The 21,066-nt window shown below is 47.3% G+C and overlaps 1 protein-coding gene across 2 annotated transcripts in view; it reads left to right on the forward strand.

The window, feature by feature from the left end:
* Positions 1-270: 270 nt before the first annotated feature.
* The window catches only part of LOC135918516 (ipis-1-like), a 72,468-nt gene continuing 51,672 nt past the window's right edge, over positions 271-21,066 (forward strand). For both annotated transcript variants that reach the window (XM_065452128.2, XM_065452129.2), the window contains exons 1-2: positions 271-477; positions 3,734-3,959. In XM_065452128.2, the coding sequence (XP_065308200.1) occupies positions 311-477; positions 3,734-3,959 (393 nt within the window). In that variant the 5' untranslated portion in view covers positions 271-310. The remainder of the gene's footprint in view (positions 478-3,733; positions 3,960-21,066) is intronic.

Genomic DNA, 21,066 nt, shown 5'->3' on the forward strand with positions numbered 1-21,066 from the left:
GCGAATATGTTTGTCTGTGTAACCTTTCTAGACCGTCGAATTTCTTAAAGAGAGCGCGCCATGGACTCTTGAAGCTATGCAACACGAGGCAAATTTTGAAAACGCTAAGGTAATCAAAGAATAATTCATTGTCGCACTTTTTGTGAAGGCGAAATTGTTCAATTTCTTCACCCACGCTTGGATGAGCATAGATAATTCCCCATATAACAAAATGAAACATGTGGGAAACGGCGAAACTCCTCTCGTGGTGGCCGAAGAAGAAATAGAAGATCGAAGCAGGCTCGGGTTGGCAACTGGCGACCGGAGAAGTATGGGAGACAGGCAGAGCCGACGCACCGACTTCCCGACACCCGATCCCCACTCCGCGGACGGTGTCGTCACGCCGAACGTGATGGTGCACCACACGAGCACCTCTTCCGATACGCCTAGCGTCGCCATCATGGTCCCAGACGACGGGAGCCGATTCAGCACGGGATGGTGAGCGCTGCATGTTGCCCCTCAATGCGCACGTTGGCATAATCGGGAGGCGGCTCACCACGCATTTTCTCAAGTCGAGTACGTGCGAAGCAGAGCCGTAGCAACCGTAGCAGGACTTCGCTTGCTCCTCAGATCGTTAGCCCCAAGGTCATGAGCCAGGACCCCATTTGCTGTCGCAATCTGCCTGGCCAAATAAGTTAGTTTTCTCTGGCCATCCAAGTCTGTACAGGAAAGAGCTGCTTTCAACCAGCACTAGGAAAAACGAGATCATCTCATTTTGCTTCGTATATCAGATTTGAAAATACCGTCTATTTTAGGGAGCTGCAAATTTAATTTCAACCCAGTTATTTTTTTTTTACAGTTGGTAAATTTTAGCAGAGAAAAGATCGGATAGTCATCACATTTGCAACATTCAAAGCTGCAATGACAAAACTGCATTGATGCCGTAAAATTCAAATATTGGCATATCGGAAGTACATAACGTTACTGTCATTCGTAAATACCTGCGGAGAGAGACAGAAGAAAAGTTTGCTCGTGGCAAAACTGCAGAAGGAACCGGTGCGAACGAGGGGCTGCCCGTATAGAGCAGAGTGGCAATACTAAGATCACCGGTCGAGTCACTTGGAATGTAAATATTAGAATATGATCTTTGCATGCTTTGAAGTCAATGTTGTGATGCGGAAACAGACCCCTCCCCTCCCCCTTTCACGGTAGTAGCGATGTGGTACAAAAGTAGTCACTTCAACTAACTCTCAGGTAATATACAAGGTGCAACTCGTTTTAATAGTGAATGGATGCATTTTGCAAGATAACGATAGCATGTTTAGGTTAAAATTTAGGGTGTGGCGAACATTATGAGTTCGTGTTCATATTTTCTCATTTTTTGTAGTTTCTCAAAAGCTTTTCTTGAATTAAATTGTAACAGTCTATGAAAAACTTACAAAGGAATGTTTCTCTTCAACAGCAACAACTTTCTTTTCAGTCATGAACCGCTGATGGCCACTGCTAAAGGCCATAAGAAAATTTCGCATTCATTACGCTGCAATGGAACACTGCTACCATGAGCTAAACTGTCCTCTTGCAGGAATTCTTTAATGTTGTTAGCCTTTTTTCAGAACAGCGTTGGTATGATTCTGAGGCTATCTATCGAAAACACAACCTACTTTATGGTTGAATATGCCTGAACTATTCATACGTAACGCAGCTTGCCATGACTCCATTTTCTTTCGATAAATTCGGTGACGCCATCAAATCCCCTAGTCTTACTAAATTTACCAATCACCTACTGCCATTTAATGCGTTTTCTGAACGCTTTTGCATATTATTATAATCCAATGGGTCACCGGTAATTTGCTCTACGCGTTACAAAATTTACCAGGCTCCCTTTCTTAACCCCGACTACAATAACAGCTACAAGCATTTGCTTTCTAACACATGCTGTTGTCTTCCTGCATCTAACATCACGCAATTGTTATTACGCTTTATCCCTAACTATGTGGTCCTGATTTTCTGTTCAAGTTTGCTTCTTGTCTATGAAGTTTAAACTATAGACGTTGAAACCACGGCAAAAGGCGACATGAATGAATGCATCCCAAAAAGTTTTTGTAATTCTATTAGTTAGCCGAATGACCGGTAACATATGAAAGAGAATCTGAAACGGCGCTGTTAAACGTTATGTGTTGATAATATGATGCAGAAAGAAAAAAAAAACGTTCAGTGGCATGAAAACGGAACATGAGCTTCGGAGTGGCAGTTAATGCTCCAAGCACTCGGAGATGCGATAAAAAGGGATTAGGATATGTACGGACCTTATATCTACCGAACTAATAAATTGCTGCGTACAGCCTTTCACAATCTTCTGTGCGATGAGTGGCAGCTTAATATTATTTAGTACGCAATCCATACACCATGTCAGTACTGAAGGATTGATTCGAAAATCTTATGAAAAGAACATAGGTGAAATAATAATAATAGTTAAACGGAGACCATAAACAAAAGGGATAGCTTAAGGTTAATAATTAGACCAAGAAGACGAGCGAAGCTGGATGCCGAATGAAGAGAATTGCAGTCGGATACAGCAAAGAATTAGATTTTGTAATGGGATGAGAAAGTTTCCCAGCATATAACATATGCTGACATAATAGATTAATTGCAGATCGCTGTTAGGTGCATCCTTGCTATGGTAGTCGAAAGGTATGCTGTACGTAAAGAGCGTATAGGTCGTTGTGATGATGAGAGCTGATGTGCCATGCTTGAGACGACTTCACCGCGAACTTCAGGAAAGGGAATACATTAATAAATCACTACATTACGTGGTCGTAGGTGCCAAGACCTTAATATGGAGCAGAACGAAGTAGGGTACTTCCAATTGCTTTTCACCGCATCGGTCTCGTTGACCTGCACCTAGACCTAATTACACCCGCGTATTTTGAATTTCTACGGAATCGCAATGCCACAGCCATGGACGGGATCAATCCCACGCCATCGAAATAAGCAGCACAACGCTGCATCGGCAGTGCAAGAGCGGCGGGTAGTGTGGTTACGTTCCTTGTGATGTCACAAGCTGCGTCTATATACCTGTCAAAGAAGAAAAAACGGCTACAGTATGCTCCAGAATTGTTGATGGGCATCGTTAAAATTGCTAATAAGTCTTGCTACATTACCACAAGGATTACGTGCGTCTGGAGTCACTTTTCACAGCCTGCAGTTAAAGTCAAACACGAAAGCTTGATTCCCGGACATTAGCGTCTCAACGTATAAGACGGGGGCAATGATACGCGCCGTAATTATTTTGATCACTTTACGTTCGGTAACGCAGTGTTTTATCTAAGTGCCCAATCATTCTTGCGTTCTGTCGCCATCATGATGTGGCTGCCACGGCCGACAGTCGAACCTATGCCCTCGTGAAGAGCAGCGGAACGCTGTGTTCACTGCACTACCGCGGCGCGGTCAGTCACAAGACAGAGTTAAAAAGGCCATAATGCGTTAAGCCACCCACACCACAGAGTGTTCATTATTTCACACCCCTTTATATCTGTTCTAAATACAGTGAACGGAAAACAAGAAATATGCTATGCCGAACTATTATTGAGTTCTTTTGCGGCAATATAGGTATAGTGAAAGCGGAAGGAAGACGAGGCAAGCTGGGAACGGAAGCGCACTTCCGTAGCATTTCCCTGACTATAATTTCCGTCTTGTGCTTCCCCCTTGGTGGGCTCCGTTGTTTGTGCGAGACGTTGAGCAAACTCCGCTGCAGGTTGCCTCCCCCGCTGACGCCCGACGTCGAGGCGTCCGTGTCGCGCGGTGTACTGCAGCTGGGCATCGACCTGCTGCGGGAGCTGCGGCGCTCCGAACCTGGCGAGGCCAACGTGGTCCTGTCCCCGTACGCGGCCGCGAGCGCGCTCGAAGAGCTCCTGGTCGGATCCCGCGGAATGACGGCCGCCCAGATTTCAGCGGCGCTGTACATACCGCCAGGACAGAGGGTACGCGCTTCCCGTGCAACGTCGTACAGCTTTATGCTGGGTGTCTTTCAGGCTACTTAGGCATTTTATGCGAAGCATACTAGCCGCACAACCACACTCCTCCTTGCTGCGCCGCGCGCGGCCCCGTAGCTACCATATGACGTCATAACAGCTGCAAAAGCGGAGGCTCAACTCGTGCGCTCGCTTGCGGCCGCGTAGCTACATAGCCGGGTCTCAGCTCGTGCGCTCGCCTGCATGAGTTGTTTCTTCGTCTAGCCGAACCAAACATAGCCAGGCAACAGCAGTTCACCAGGCTAAACAGTGGTTCAACAACTAAACTAAAGGCTAGTATGCTTCGCATCCTGGGCTTAACCTTAGCTAAGCCACAACCATTTTTAAAACAACGCCATTAGGGTTTCTGAAAGGTAGTTGCTCTGCGAAGCTGGCGTACTTTGCCGCTTATTATCTGAGATTAAGGAGAATATTTACCTACAGTTACTTAAAAATGTTTCATTAATACCTTAAGGACGCTTCATTATACGGCATAACTGTAGCCGGTCACATGTCATTGCACCTCTATATTTTAAGTCTTCAAAATCACGGAGAATTGGACTTCTTCATCATGAATTTCAACGCTCACTCCAAGCACTATCGTAACTGAGCGCGCCTGGAGCGCAGAAAAGACAGCCCCGTTATCCTATTTGAGAGAAATGCCCCATGAAAAAAAAAATAAAAATGGATGTGGCTTAGCTAAGGTTAAGCCCAGGATGCGAAGCATGCAAGCCTTTATTTTAGTTGTTGAACCACTGTTTAGCCTGGTGAACTGCTGTCGCTTGGCTATGTTTGGTTCGGCTAGAGGAAGAAACAACTCATGCAGGCGAGCGCACGAGCTGAGACCCGGCTATGTAGCTACGCGGCCGCAAGCGAGCGCACGAGTTGAGCCTCCGCTTTTGCAGCTGTTATGACGTCATATGGTAGCTACGGGGCCGCGCGCGGCGCAGCAAGGAAGAGCGTGGTTGCGCGGCTAGTATGCTTCGTATAATAGATGCAACTTAATTACAAACATAGCAAACTTAAAAGAGAATAGACCCACATATGAGACGCGCAGCAATGAACAATGGCTCATACCCTCAATGGTAGCTACGCGGCCGTGCGCGGCGCAGCAAGGAAGAGCGTGGTTGTGCAGCTACTATGCATCGCATAAAAAAAACATGTCCGACGATTACGTTACTTCCTAATGCGAAAGTTGAGCGCAGCAAATAAGCTGTTTCACCTTTTCGATAGATTGAGGCAAAGAAATCGAGCAACACATGTATGCGCTATCACAGAATTTTTTTTTTATTTTTCACACGTATTCCTTTAACAAAGACTCCACTAACAGTTCTTGACAGTCATGAAGGAAGCTTTGTGGTCGGAGGAATAGACTGATATATGTTCGACTTGGTACACCAATGCTTGATTCTCAAAGACGTTCACAACTGGGCCCTTAATGCCATATTGGCCTCCGCCGTGCATCAGTCGTCGCACTTGCATGAATGGGATTCGCGGAGATACGAGTCTTACACTCACCGCATTAAGTTGTGGAAGGTGCGCTGGCCTCGAGGGATATTTGTAACCGTTTGTTGTCGAAATAACAACCAAAACAAGCGCGAACGAGACCGACCCAACAGAACCAAACAGGCGCGGGCGAGAGCTGTGGCGCGAGCAGACGATAGTACGAAACGAGCGGATCGGCTGAGACCAGACACGAGTGCGCATCGAGCCGTAAGGAGGGTCCGCATGACACCAGCATCGCGCGCGCACGTCACTGAAGGGGCCGCTCTCATTGGTCTCCGCCATTCGCGGCTCGCGTCCTTCGTCTCTCACTCCAGCGAAGGGGGGCGGAGCTGGTTACGAGGCCGACGCCGACGACGACGCGAAACCCAGGAACGGACGCCGAAGAGCTGCGCTCTAAAATTGGAGGACGCTTAAGCTTCGCCTTCAAGAGTGGGACGCGACAGCGTTCCCGTCGACCCGCCAAGGGGTATAAGACAATGCGCTACGGCACAGCAATCACTTACGATGCGCCCCGCATCGGACTTAGCGCCCACCTATCACGCGGTGAGCGTCGAGCAACGCAGCGTTCGGCGCGGCAACGAAACGTGCGCCTGAGCGAACAAAAGGAACCAAAGAACTCGGTGTCTCGGAGGGGAAACGATCTACGCCAGCCAAACGTCGTGATCGGCACGGGCAGAGAGATAGTAATCTAAACCGGGAGCACGGCGAAGCGTCGTCAGGGGAGAGGGAGTCCCGCGACGCGCCTGGCAGCGGTCCCAATGCGCGCGCGGCGCGCCTCCTGTCGGGGCAGCGCCGTACATTGAGAGGAGGGGGTCTTCTGTGTTTGCGGCAAGATGGCTCTGCGTGTGCGGAAAGCGCAGAAGAAATGCAGCGGAAACGCACTTCGCAACTCGTGTAATTGTGACTTCTGTACGTTACATGTTCATAATTACCGATATACACCGCAGTATAACTTTCCACGGCTCGTTTCGAAGGCAACACCGCATTCACTAGAGGCGCGTTTGCACCGCTTGGAAGCATCGAACTCGTGGCTGAGTGGTAGCGTCTCCGTCTCACACTCCGGAGACCCTGGTTCGATTACCACCGGGCCAATCTTGGAAGTTGCTTTTTATTTATGAAGCGCCTGCCGTGATTTATCGCTCACGGTCAACGCCGCAAACGCCGACGCCGACACCTACACCGACGCCGACGACACCGGCTTTTCTGCGACACGAGCTCCTTAACGCTATCGCGTTAAAAAAGCGACGGCCCATCAGAAAGGGCCGATACTGATGAGGCACGTTTTGCCTGGGAAGCATCTGTCACGAACTACTCTATCGATATTTGCCGCGACATGCCATAATTCAAATTTCGAAACGCACTTCATCCAGTTGCGTTTCTGCCTGATGCATTATCAGGCTATATACATTTCGTCCGTTGCCAGCGCCCTCGATCTGAATATAGCCTTGTTCTTAAGAAGGCTATGCCTGGATACAAAGTATAAATTCGATTATCAATATCACGAATTACCTGTGACTTTCTAGGTTAAGAAAAATGGCATCCCTTGTGAAACTGTCTGCCACCTAAATAATTGCTCCCAACATTCCAATAAAGAGCATAATGAGCCAATTGTTGTTAATCCTCCGAAACTGACGTTATAACCTAGAAAGCATGCCTGCCTTAGCACACAACTCCTCTACGATAACGCCACGTTCGATACGCCCATAGCCACCTTATAAAACTGAATGTTCTGAAGAAAAAAAAAACTCTATAGAGATAAAGAAAAGCCGATTTATATCGCAAGAATTCTGTTTAGGAATTTCGTACGAGTCTTCGATGAACGGGTACAGCTCCAAATCGATAAGTATGCATGAAGGCCCATCGTTTGATTCCGCAAGCCGAATCTCCGAAAAACTGCCGTCCTACACTTCACTAGTTGCCATGGCAACGTAGACGCAACTCGCCCACATTTGAGCGATCAGCTTCCTGTTCCGAAATATACGCACCAATCCAGAAGGAAGTACAGCCTAATACACAGTCTCAAAGCGTCACCTGTCACAAGGGAAATGTGCGAGAAATTGGCACATGACGCACGTGCATGACATTTCAGAGAGCTATTTTTGCATGAGAGAAGAGTACCGTATGCGTGATCGTGGCGCAATTGTTTGATCTTATGAAAGACAGAGGTTCGATCCCATCATAGGTCAAACGTTTCCCTGTAGTACTGAAGGAGGACTTCGCCAAATATGGAGCTGTTCTACAGTAAGCTCAAGATGTTTGAGCGTAGGGGAGCACGTCATAGTTAGTCTCTGATTAACGTCCTGAATAACGTCTAACTGCTTGAGACATCTCTTCCGCATTCGATTTTCTCTGTCCGGTTCGGAAGCTCCGTCAGGCAATCTGGGAGCTGCCGGAATCGTGTTTCATATTCAAGTCTGAGGAGCTGTACACGTACCCTGACAGCTGTTAACAGATTTTTACTTGGGGACCTAGCAGACGATGGCTGCCCAAATACGATGCGCGCGGCGTCTGCCGCCCATATTAGGAAAGACTATCTGTTTCTGTATGGGACTGCGGCATATGCAGTTTTTGATACCGAATCGAATACGAATCGAATAATAGAAGAAGCAAACTAAATCGAATCGTATATCGAATATTGTGCGAATAGTTGGAGAAGAGTGCATAGCATTAAAAGCCGTATTATCAAAAAATTTTTACTTTCCTTACACCGCGCACTTTGCACTTATTCTTTCCCGCCAAATACCCGACACCCAAGTGTCGCTTTTGTCCTGTCCCGATAGCAGATCTCTCCCATATGTGGCAATGCCCCACCAAAGCTCCCCTCCGCACGCTCAAACCATTCATTAGTAACGAGGAGCTGTGGGAGACTGCCCTGCGCAGCTCCGATTCGACCCCACAGGGCCGAGTCTTGAGGTGGGCTGAGGTGGTACCGGAGGCCTACCACGACTGGTAGACGAACTTCTAGCCCCATGATGTGGTGACGGGCGCCTGCTGGGACTGGAGTACTTAGACCTACCCCCTCTCTCCCCGGCCCCTACTCTCTCTTAAAAGGGGAATAAAGTTCATTCATTCATACTGGCTCACGTGTATATATTTTGCCATTACAAACCACGTTATATGTACTCTTTCTTAAATGCACATAGGTAGCTACTAGAATAATTGTGCACACATACGCGAGTTCTATGAGAACAAGCGGCCATGGATGATGAACTTATTAGGCTAACATTGAGTGCCAGCTAATATCGTAGTATAAGTATACATAATCGTGACCAGACATGCATGCGTCTGAGGCAACGGCAGAGGAAAAGAAGAATGGTTTTCGCTAGGTTGGGTTGTCTCAAAAGATGGTGCTCCTAGGCGACACAGGTGCGGCATCTATACATAAGAAGTAACAAACAATACCCACTAATCAATGCGGCGTATAAACATATTATTGTGAATGATTTTCTTTGACCGGGAAAGTCTGACTGAGTGAGCGGCCCGACGTGGTCCGTAGTACTGTGTGTTCACTGTGGATAGGATATAAAATATCGCATTTATGCTTCAGTTTCATGTTTGATGTTGTAAATATATATGTCAGGACCTGGAAAGAAATAGAGAATATTGGCAAAGAATAAGCTTTTTTCTCGTTCTCTTTGTGAAGCATAAAAAGCGGAGAAAAAAAACGAAGGGTCCAATTTTACCCCATCAAATCAACTCCATTGATGTGTGTAATGCCAAATTTAATATAGTGCCACATTGTGGGTACCAAAAAATGGGCGACATACTATTTGATTCAGTTGCAGTAACATTTCGGATGCTGGTGGTGTGCAGCGTATACATCGTTTATTGCCTGAAGGGGCAGCCGCCACATGCGTGTTAATCGCGCTACACGTGGTCCGCCCTTTTACGTACAAGAAGGCAATATGAAGGACAGTTCTAGTGACGAACAGATTTTCAATGATCTTTAACAAATGACTTTGAAAGCTTCTCTGAGGCCTAGCCAAGTTTTCTATTGAAGTGCGGGTTTTTACGCAGATAAGAATTCTTCGTTTTTAATGGAACAGTGAGACAAGAAGTATTGTTTATTTTGTTATTGAACCCAAGCTTATCATTACGTTATATACCTCAATCGCTCGAGAACACACAAAAAAAATGGCAGAGGCTTAGCTTGGCTAAGCCTAGTGGATTGCGAAAGCAATCTTCAGTTCAGGTTGAAGAGTTCCACGCTGCTCACCGAACGTGTAGATGCAGTCTTGTCGCCATTTAAAGCATCCATAAGGCTTCCTGTCGAACGATAAGGTGTCGCCAAAGTCACGTCAGCATTGACAGCATGCATGATACTTGTAGATGCACCCAGATCAGGAGATATTTAACGCATTCGCCTGGCTGCTTAATATGCACGCCTTTTAGCTAAACGTTGTTCCCGCTCTTCAGCCGTTTCTTCCGCACGCTGCCGCTTCTTAGCTGCAGCACACGTTGCAGCTTCACCTTATACACATCATCCGACATACCGTGGAGCATGCGCTGGGACGACTGCGACGAACCGAGTTGGTGGGCCGCTTTTCCACAGCTGGCATGACGTCACGTAGAGCGAGCACCTCCCCCACGGCAGCGGCGCGTGGAGGATTCTCTGGGACGATCGCGGCGAGGCGAGTTGGGAGGGGGGGGGGGGCGCTTTTTCACAGCTGGCATGACGTCACGTACAGCCAGCGCCCCTCGCGGCAGCGGCGCGCAGCTGCAGCATGGAGGATTCGCTGGGACGATCGCGATGAGCCGAGTTGGGGCACCGCTTTTCCACAGCTGGTATGGCGTCACACATAGGACACGCTAAATGTCAATGGTGGATTCTCCGGGACGACGGCCAAGAGCGGAAACTTCGAGCAGTATTGCTTTCGCAATTAAAAAAAGGTGAATTACGTTATGCTTTAATGCGACCAGTCAAAACTCGCGCCAAGTCCAGCGTTGCTTGGACTTGAAAAATTGAGTTAGTCTCGTCACTGAAACCTGATGTGGTACTCTCGTGGTAATAGACACCACTGACCCGTACATGCACACTATGACCGTGCTGACGAAAGCTGATTCCACCAGCACTCCATGGGGCAAGACGGAAAAAATCGTATTCCCCTGTGATTCCAACCTGAGTGCACAATTGGAATGCTAACTATGATAGCTTCCGGCAACATGGACATTGTACAGCCTTCAGCCACCGCACCGGGCTGACTGACAAGCCATTTAGTTTTTTGTGATAACACTCGACCACACCCTTAAGTTCCTCGTCCAAAAATGGACATGTTACGTCCAAGTGCACACTGCACTTGGTGCTCGGTTTGAACTGGTCGCACAAAACGTTGAGTAATAAATAGTTCCTGGCCGTTAAGACTAATTGAAGCTTCGTACCATAATTCGAGCAATGCCTAAAAATCGCAAAAATTTTCACACAAGAACGTCGTGCTGGAACTTCGGTACTCCTTTAGCCTACTGTAAAACCCACGCGGGCCAATCATTTGGCAGTTCTCTGCAGCATTCCCAAACACATTCTGTACGTCTAACGGCGCCCACATGTTTTACCTTACCTAACTCGGTCCCTCATCTGAAAAAAAAAACTAAGGTTTCGGAAGTGCGCAGACAGTACTCAAGCCTCGCCTCCATGATAAAATAAACCTGCCGAAGCTTTCACGACTGACTGAATTGAATGCCGAATGCTATCAAGAATTTGCGAGCGAATATACAACTGGGTCCTCTCTTATATAATGGTCGTACTCTGCCAAACTTTAATAATCACGTCTTTATATGCACCCTCAACTGCTGACATTTTGAATTTCGTATGCTAAAAGAAGGTTAGAATAGTTTTCCCATGTTTCCCAAATTTTCGTTAAAAAGGGTTTGCGCGTGGCTTTTGTACGTTCGACGATGCGAAGTATTAGAAAATCATACGAAAGATATTCGTGTTTTCAAACACTGTCACTTCGATCTTAAGGTCTAATCAGTTAATGAATTCTTCACTCGATGACCAAACCGGATAAATCGCTATTCAATTTCTTATTAGAAAGCTCGGAATACCTAAAAAATTATTGGGTATCACGTACCAAAACAACTATTTGATTATGAGGAACGCCGTAGTGGGGGGACTCCGGAATAATCTGGACCAGCACGGGTTATATAACGTGCATCTAAATCTAAGTACACGATTATTTTCGCATAGCTCACAGAAATCTAGTTTATATGCGTACTTCGCGTGTACCAGACTCCTGATATTGTGCACTAAACTACCCCGACTGTTACGTCGGCGCTCTCTGCGCCACTGTGTTTTATATGAGTGTAGTTGATGCTGCTTAGTCTGTGTTCTCTTAAGGGACAAGGACTGTGATAAATCATTCTTGCTTCACTTGACACTTGCTTTCCGGATACGTTTGCTTTCTTCGATGCCTCCTGCGAAATTTTTCATTTGGTAGATTTAGTATACGCATAAAGATATCATACTTCCTGCATAAGGGCGAAGCAACGAATACGATAGCAACATGTTAGAGTATTACATGAAGTGTAAGAGTAGTAGCTGTAGTGGCAGTATGAATTGAAGTGACCGTAAACTGACTAAGTAAAAACGAATTATTTTGCTAGGGGTCTTCTGTTTGAATCGTGCCATCGGGCAATTCCATGTACGTAGAAGAAATAAAACACTTTCTGCGCCGATTTACTACCACCTGCCGTATCTGATATGTTTGAAACCCCTTTCCTGGCCCACCAATAAATATACATCACTTTCAGGTTTGAGCTGTGTTAGTGTTCCACACTTTTAACGCGATAGGGTTAAGGGACCCGTGTCGCAGAAAATCCGGCGCCGGCTTTCGGCGTTGGACGTCGCTTCATAGAAAAAGACATTCAACAAGAGCGGACACTCCCAAGACCCCAGCGGCCGAATTGACTGTAGCGCACCAAGCGGATGGAATTAATACTTTCCGGTTTCGGTTTTGGAGGCACGCGTTTTGAACGCTAGCAAGCACGCGTTGCACGGCTGCACGAATGGGAGCGGCATCTTCATTCCCATTTTTTTTCCCGCTGCTTAAACGCGTGCGCTCTTAGTACGAAAGCGTTTTTTTAGTTCAAACGATTGCGAACGATCTTTACAAGCCTCCATCGAATCTGTGCCACGTGCAATTTGATAAAGTTCACGCAAGACGCCTTGTAAATGAGGAAATATTTATTTTCTGTATATAAATGCTCGTTCCAGGCATTTTGTGCGTTCATTCAACGATAAAATTAAATTATGGGGTTTTTGCGTGCCAAAATCACTTCCTGATTATGAGGCACATCGTAGTGGGGCACTCCGTAAATTTCGACCACCTTGTGTTATTTACCGGGCACCTAAATCTAAGTACACGGGTGTTTTCACATTCCGCCCCCATCGAAATGCGGCCGCCGTGACCGGGATTCGATCCCGCGACCTCGTGCTCAGCAGTGCAACACCATTGTCACTGAGCAACCACAGCAGGTTTCATCCAGCGCTGTGGCACCAGGTAGGCAGCAGTAGTGCTCGTACGAAGCTCCACCGGACGGGATCAACTTAACAAAATTACAAGCTCGTGTCATTTGGCGTTTAGAGATTGTACGAATAGTGCGTGTAGAGGCGAAGCATGCGAAAGTCGTGAACGGGCGGCATTGCAAACCAATGCAACTCTCTTCTGCGTAACCATGGCGTAGAAAATACCCGACTCATCCCAAACAATACCATAATGTATGAAAATATCTGATTTGCAAGCATCCCCATTCTCCGTTATTATTTCCTGCGCTTTAATAGCAGAAATACGCGGGCAACTGCGCGTTTCCAAAGCAACTTGGCTTCAGTCAACGCAATGATAAGCTACATACACAAAAGTGGCCAGTCAAGACAAATGCGTGGGTGAAAAGCCTGTTTTCAGTCGTTGAAAAGACAGAATTTTGAACACGGAGCTTTAGCTCGGGGTTAACTAAACGCGGCCAATTCAAATACATGTAAAACGCATAAGCACTTTTCTGAGATAACAGCTGGACAAATTTTAATGAAATTTGTTGCATCTGAGAGAAAAGGGTAAATTATAGTGACTGTTTAAAAAGGACTTCCTGTTTAGGGCCTTAAGTATTTAAAGAAACTTTGGAAAATTTGGAAAAGAAATTGGAAGCGGCTTAGCTCGTCTATGCCAGGATACACGTAGCGAAAGCTAAGGCATGGCATGGTTAGCCTTGGTTAATCTTGATTGCAAGTCCAGGTTAGTCTTGTCTAGCTATGTTGCGGCATTTAACCAGTCGTTCGGTGCGGCGTTCGTCTGCTCCCTGCGCATGGCATGGCATGGCAAGAACTTTATTTTAGTCAAACGATTGCGAGCTCACGACATCGGGAAAGCTTTTGGCCTACCGGTGCCTACGTGGGCGGAGCCACCGACTCAGCCTGGGGGCTTGTGCCCTCGGACCCTAGTTTAGAGAAACTAGGGTCCGAGGGCACAAGCCCCCAGGCTGAGTCGGTGGCTCCGCCCACGTAGGCACGGGTAGGCGAAAGGCTTTCCCGATATCGTGAGCTCTCCGGATGGCCAGGAGTTGATCTTGGAGGACTTCGCTGGATATGCGCCGACTCCAGTCCTCCTCACTGTTGAGATCCGAAGCCGTTTGGTTGGGTGATTCGTTTCCTATTCATCTCGTTCCGATTTCGATTCCAGGCCTCCTCCTGCTTATCAGAAATTTCGCCGTCAATACTGCCGCCTCAACTGTGGTTGCGGCGCACGCGAGCTCTCCTTTTCAATCCTTCGACATGTTATCAGGCATGCGACGCAGCTGGCGAAGCGAGCGGAGGCGAGCGCAACGACGAGGAACACGGTGTGACGTCATACCAAATGGCGGCGGTGGAAAGGCGCGGAGCTGCGCAGCGGCGGCACACCTGTGGCTCGGTGCTACTAGTGGCGCGTGCGCAGTAGTGACTAGGGAGCGAAAGAGAGTTAGGTATCCGTGGCGAGGCGCGCGTTGTGACGTCATGTGCCTCCTCGGAGCACCGCCGCGGTAAAATCGCGTTCGCGGCCAGTCGAGCTTTCGCGTTAAAAATAGAAGCACGAAGTTTACAAATTAATAGCTCTGTATGAATAACAGATATCGCGGTTCTGCAAACGCAACCATTAGATCATTCAAAGCGGACAAATTCGATATGTCAATTGATATATTACCTGAATTCGTTACGTTGTGCACGAGGGTTCTACGAAAGCTGTATTTCCATATTACTAACTTCTTTTTATATTAATGTGTGATACACCAATTTTGTTCGCTTTAAATGTACTATTACACACAGTTCACATAATTGTGATAGCATTTTTCATGCTGTATGACTTAGTTGTAAACATGATAGTTTCATTTTCTGAAAATTTGCGGATTTCGACAATTTTTAGTAAAAACATGACGAATAAATCAAAAATTCGATGTAATTTCACTAGACTATTGCATTTTCTTTGAAATGCACGACCCTCGTCACACTTGGTGCAGTGGTTGCCGAGAAAAATGAATTCTCCTTTTACATGTATTTAGATAGGAGCTTGGTTTTTGACCTCATCGGCGTTCTGACGGCGCAAGTAACAGACTCCAGTGTTATGACTCCTGGCAATCGCTCGTCGCGTTTTCGAAAGCGTGAGTATCGGCAGAAGGTGCATGTTATTGCGGGTCCCCCAAAAGCGTCACAAGCCGGTCTTTCTGAGACTCAGTGCACACCAATCTTACTCTCTCACTACGACCGAGCTGTTTTTCCCTAGCTGCGTCACAGCGGCAGGTGCAGTGAGCGCACCTCGAAAGTAACCCAAAAAGTATTGAAATAATTACAGTAATTTTCAGGGTCAGAGAAAGCAGCTAGACTTGTCTCAGTAAGATTCAGCACACGCGAAACTAACTAAAGCTGGGTGCGGCGACAGTGCGAAAAAACTGCCGAAAAAAGTTCTCAAAGTTCTCACAGTTCGAGTCATTAACTGAAATTTACTACGCTAGGACGGCCGAGCTGTTTTTTTGCTAAGGGTGCCACAAGTCTCGGTTCCGTGCCATAATAGCCTAAATTGCGTGAAATGCGTCGCAGAATGTCAAAGAAAAACTGGAGGACGCTTAAGCTTCGCCTTCAAGAGTGGAACGCGACAGCGTTCACGTCGACCCGCCAAGGGATGTGAGACAATGGGCTTCGGCGCAGCGACTACGCGCCCCGCATCGGACGCGGTGAGCGTCGAGCAACGCAGCGTTCGGCGCGGCAACGAAATGTGCGCCTGAGCAAGCGACGCACGCCTGAGCCGTAGAAGAGCTCGTTTCTAAGGCAACACCGCATTCACTAGAGGCGCGTTTGTACCGCTTTGAAGCATGGAACTCGTGGCTCAGTGAGACGCGTCTTGGCTACCGAAGAGGAAGGACGTGTTATCATGTGCTCCGAAGGAGCGGTGTTGGCGGCCGCGAACGGCCGCGGTAACAGGAATGCTGTTTTTGAAGACGAGGATTATCAGGTGATTTTGCCGCACTTGCCTACCGGTCGAATCGTCCTTAATACTGTTTTTTTTACACGCGGACGTCCGTGGAAGACCGTACAAGGTTGAGGATTTCCGTGACGCTCTGGTTCGTCTGGAACTGCTCCCCGAAGTAGTTGCTTTGGGGGCGTATCAGATGAATCACGTGTGGGCGGTCATGATGAAGACGACTGAAGCCACAAAGAAACTGCTTGCTATCCGAAGCATCATTGTCAAAGAACGGCGCTGTATTGTCGTTGACCCCACCAATCAAGGCGTGCGCTTGAAGTTACACTGGATGCTGCCAAACGTGTCAGATGAAGACATCAGACAAGCTCTTGCCCCATACGGAACGGTTACGGACGCGGCGAAAGAACGGTGGCGTGTTCAAGGGATTTTGGACAAGGGCTCAACGACGCGGTCGGTGACCCTGCAGCTTAAGGCAGGTACTACAGTGGACGATATTCCGCACCAGCTACGCATAGCAGGGGAGCTCGTCCTTGCCGTCATTCCGGGCCGCGCCCCTCTTTGCCTGCGGTGCCATACAACCGGTCATATTCGCCGGGACTGTCGAGTTCCACGCTGCGAGGTCTGCCGCCGCTTCGGCCATGAACGATCTCAGTGCGTCAAGACATACGCCGTCGTCGCAGGACCAACGAGAAGAGAAGAAGAGGTATCTGAACACCTCATGGATGAGGCTGAAGTTGAAGATATTTCTCCGGTTAAGAGCGACAAGGTTGGCAACACGGTCACACAGAAGCAGCCTCTCCACCCCAAAAACTTGTGCCCAGACAAGAAAACCAACGACGAGGCTGATACTCGGAAAAAGACTGAAAACGAGGCGCCTGAAAACCAGAGTTCCGCGACAGAACAGAGTGATGTCCCCTCGAAGTCGTCGCCTGCCACTACGTGTGCGGAGGCGTCTGCTACGACTGACGTCGACATGTCAGCAGCCACTAGCATGCCTGCGAAGCGGGCACACGAGGAAACGATCGGCGTAACCGAGACCTCTGGAGCAACGACATGCAGCGAACCACCTACAAAGGCGACTCATCTGCGACGTACGCCTTTCAAGCCGAGGCCCAACGTCCAAGTCGAGCGGAGACCCGAGACGGGGCCGCCCCCGTAGCGGCTTCGTTTCGGGTAGTGCAGCCTAGATTTGGCCACTACGTGTGATATCGCCAGCTTGACTGGCGGAGCCATGTACAACAGAATAGAGGACACCACTTTGTGCATAGTGCATGGGTCGCTCAAGGTAAGCGCTATGCGACCCGATTGTTCTTGCTCATAATGGAGGCCGCAATTAACACCCCGATTCGTATTGCCACGCTAAATGTCCGAGGACTAAGCACGAGGCGGCGGCAATACCAATTGAGTCGTATCTTTCTGGAAAACAATCTCGACATAATCGCAGTTCAGGAAACCAAGATAGCGAGTCAGGAGCAAACGGATCGCATGGTGCAACAATTCGTTCCCCGTTACAATGTATGCGTCTGTCATGCGGCCGGCACATCGGGGGGCTGCGCTATTTTTTTGCGCAATAGCCTAAATATAAGTGTAGAAGCAGTCACAGTGTGTGAAACGGGACGCCTGGTTGTTGTCGATTTTACCTTGAATGAAGTTTTCTGGCGAGTTATCTGTATTTACGCCCCTAATAGAGAGAGCGAGAGACAGTCTTTTTTTGAACGAGTTGAGGATTATTTAAAGACCGATAAGCTTTTGGTTTTACTTGGCGATTTCAACTGTGTTTGTTTTCCGGAGGATCGCGTGAAAAAACTGCCGCTGAACGACCGTAGTGCACTACTATTGAACAATCTTGTCAGTGAATACAACCTGGAAGACGTCGGCTATGTGTTGTATGACCACAGTGTTCCGCGTTTTACTCATTTTCAGGGACTTAGCCATGCTCGGCTAGATAGAGCTTATGTGTCACTGGAACTGGTGCCGTTATGTAAAACGTACGAGAACAACCAAGTCTCTTTTAGTGACCACAGTTTGGTTGCCTTCACAATAGGAACAAAAGAACGAAAAACAAACTTCTCGTGGGATTTGTGGAAATTTAACGATAAGTTACTCAACGATGACTGTTTCGTAAATGACATTAAAGAAAAACTTGGACGATTGATTGTAGCTGAAGAGAAATATGTAGTAACCATGTGGGAAGATTTTAAAAATGAAGTGAAGATGAGTGCTATAGAAAGGGCAACTAAACTGAAACAAGAAGAAAAACGGAAAGAAAAAGCCCTGAGGAGTAAACTCGACTTTCTACTTAATGTAGAAAGCACAGAACCTGGCCAAGTCATGAAGGAAATCAAGAAAGTTAAAAGCCAGTTAGAAATCATCGATACAGAGAAGTACCGTGGTGCCATGATAAGATCCCGTGCAGAAAGATTGTGGCAAGGGGAAACACCGAATAAACGTGCGCTAAGTGACGAGAAAGCTTACGCTCGCCGCAGTGATATAAAACAGATAAGCTACAATGACGAAGTAACGAGCGACCGCAGGACCATTGAACGCGCCTTTGTTGAACACTATGGAGACTTATTTGGCGAAAGAAAAACTGATCTGGGTGGCTTCATAAGCCACTTCCTGCACTTTATGCCGCGATTGGAAGAAAACGTTAAACAAGGCCTCGAAGCGTCTATAACTGTGCGTGAAGTTGAAGCTGCTATAGAAGAACTAGGCTCAGAAAAGGCACCTGGGCCGGATGGATTAAGTGCAGATTTCTACAAAACATTTAAAGCAGAAATAGCACCAATTATGAAGGAATTTTTAGTGCAGTCCTACAAAAACAACCGAATACCCGCGTCATTCCGAACAGCTCAGATGGTCCTGATACCAAAATCTGACGATCCTGTAAAGCGCTTGTCTGTTGCGTCGTACCGCCCCATTAGCCTTGCGAACACTGACTATAAAATTTTTATGAAAATACTGGCGAAAAGGTTACAGAGCGTAATAAAAATTTTAGTTGGAACCCACCAAACGTGTGGGATTAAAGGGCGCACAATAACTACCAATGTACACGTCGCCAGGAGCATTCTAGAATGCGTCGATGCTTTCGAGGGTAAAGTTGCAATGTTGCAGCTAGACCTGGAGAAGGCATTTGACCGTGTGGCTCATGATATTCTCTTCGAGATTTTAGAATACACGAACATAGGAACAGTGATTATTGATGGCTTAAAAATGGTGTACACAGATTGCAGCACACGGCTAATTATTAACAAGAGTCTCACGAGAAGCGTCAATGTCCGCTCATCTCTGAAACAGGGGTGCCCAATTTCGTCATTGCTTTTCGCAATATACCTGGAGCCTTTTTGCTTAGCCATTAAAGAGAACGAGAAAATAAGAGGTTTCAAATTACAGCAAAGTGAGGTGAAAGTGCTTTCCTATGCAGACGATCTAGCAGTGTTTTGCGATGACTATGACAGTGTCAGCGAAGTGGTAACTCTGGCGAAAACTTATTGTGAAAAAACAGGTAGTGCCATAAACTGGGATAAGTGCATCGGGTTTTGGCATGGCGCGTGGCAAAGCAAACCACGCAGTTTCGCAAAGATACAGTGGGTGACCACGCCTGTGAGATATCTTGGCGTGCCGCTTGAGCATTACAGAGACAGTAAGCAGTTCTGGGAACAGGAAACACAAACGGCGAAGGAACAAGCGCTGGCATGGCAAGGGCGCAATCTCTCAATGTTCGCGCGCTCCACTGTGTGCAACATTTTTCTGGTTGCAAAAATATGGTACATACTACAAGTGCTATTCATGTCGCGAGTGAATGTACAAAAACTGCATCGAGTGTTTGCTGTGTTCATTTGGAACTCAACCTGGGAACGCTGCAGCCGCTCTAATCTGTTCAGATCAGTTCGCAGCGGTGGTCTTGGACTATCACACCTATTTGTACGCCAGATTGTATCGCGGTTTATGTTCTTGCGGAACCACAGTGATCCATTTTTGCGCACCATGACACAAGTGCGATTAGGTAATCTGTTACCTGACTTCCTTGTTTCGTGTTCGACTGTTCACTCCCCTCCAGTGAAAGGTTTCCTTCAGGAAGTAGTGCTATCTTTCCGTATGCTTAGTGTTCGATTCTCGCTAGAATATTTAAGTTCCGTCAAAAGAAAGAAATTGTACCATGATATGATAGACTCATTAATGCCAGTTCCAATGTATAGGTTAGCATACAATGGAGGTTCAGGCGATGATGTCCTCAAAAGGGTCAAAAGAATGCCTGTGAAACCATCGGTAAAATCATTCTTCTTCAAACTCCACACAAATACCTTGCCTGTAAAGACTTGGCTGGCCGACAAGGGAATATATGTGCCGTGGACCACCGATTGTATAAAGTGTAAAAAACCAGAGACTGTCGATCACGTCTTCATTGATTGTTGGGATCCCTTTTTTCATTGGGACATCTTACAACGAACATTGAAGAAAGCATTACCAATAACCCCACGTGGTATCAGATACTTAGACACAGGCAATAACGATATTCCATATGACCTTATTATGCTGCTGAGCCTCCATAGTATATGGTCCACAAGAATTTCGGTATGTCATGCGGATGTGAATGCCCATTCTGTACGAGAAAACTTTATTGAAAGTTTCGTCTACATGCGTGAAGTGTACAAAGCCCAGAAAGAACCGCCCGATTGGTTGCCGCTGTTCGATGAGTTGGCGAAATTCAAGCGATATTAATTTCAGAGAGTCAGCATAAGCTAAGCTGATTCTCTTTTAACAATGTATTCGCATGGCATTTCTGTGACGAGGAAATAACGAAAAAAAAAAAAACTCGTGGCTCAGTGGTAGCGCCTCCGTCTCACACTCCGGAGACCCTGGTTCGATTCCCACCGAGCCCATCGTGCAAGTTGTTTTTTATTCATGAAGGGCCTGCTGGGATTTATCGCTCACGGTCAACGCCGCCACCGCCGACACCGACGCCGACGACACCGGCTTTTCTGCGACACGAGCTCCTTAACGCTATCGCGTTAAAATGTATTACCTTGCCATAGTCCAATAGTGCAGTAGCGCCGTGTCGAAGTGCGCAAGGAACGCAAGAATACGCCGGGGGCCCAACATACAGGCTGCGTCCAAAAGAGGCGGGTCGC

This window comes from Dermacentor albipictus, unplaced genomic scaffold (genome assembly GCF_038994185.2).
Source record: "Dermacentor albipictus isolate Rhodes 1998 colony unplaced genomic scaffold, USDA_Dalb.pri_finalv2 scaffold_15, whole genome shotgun sequence".
Lineage (NCBI taxonomy): Eukaryota > Metazoa > Arthropoda > Arachnida > Ixodida > Ixodidae > Dermacentor > Dermacentor albipictus.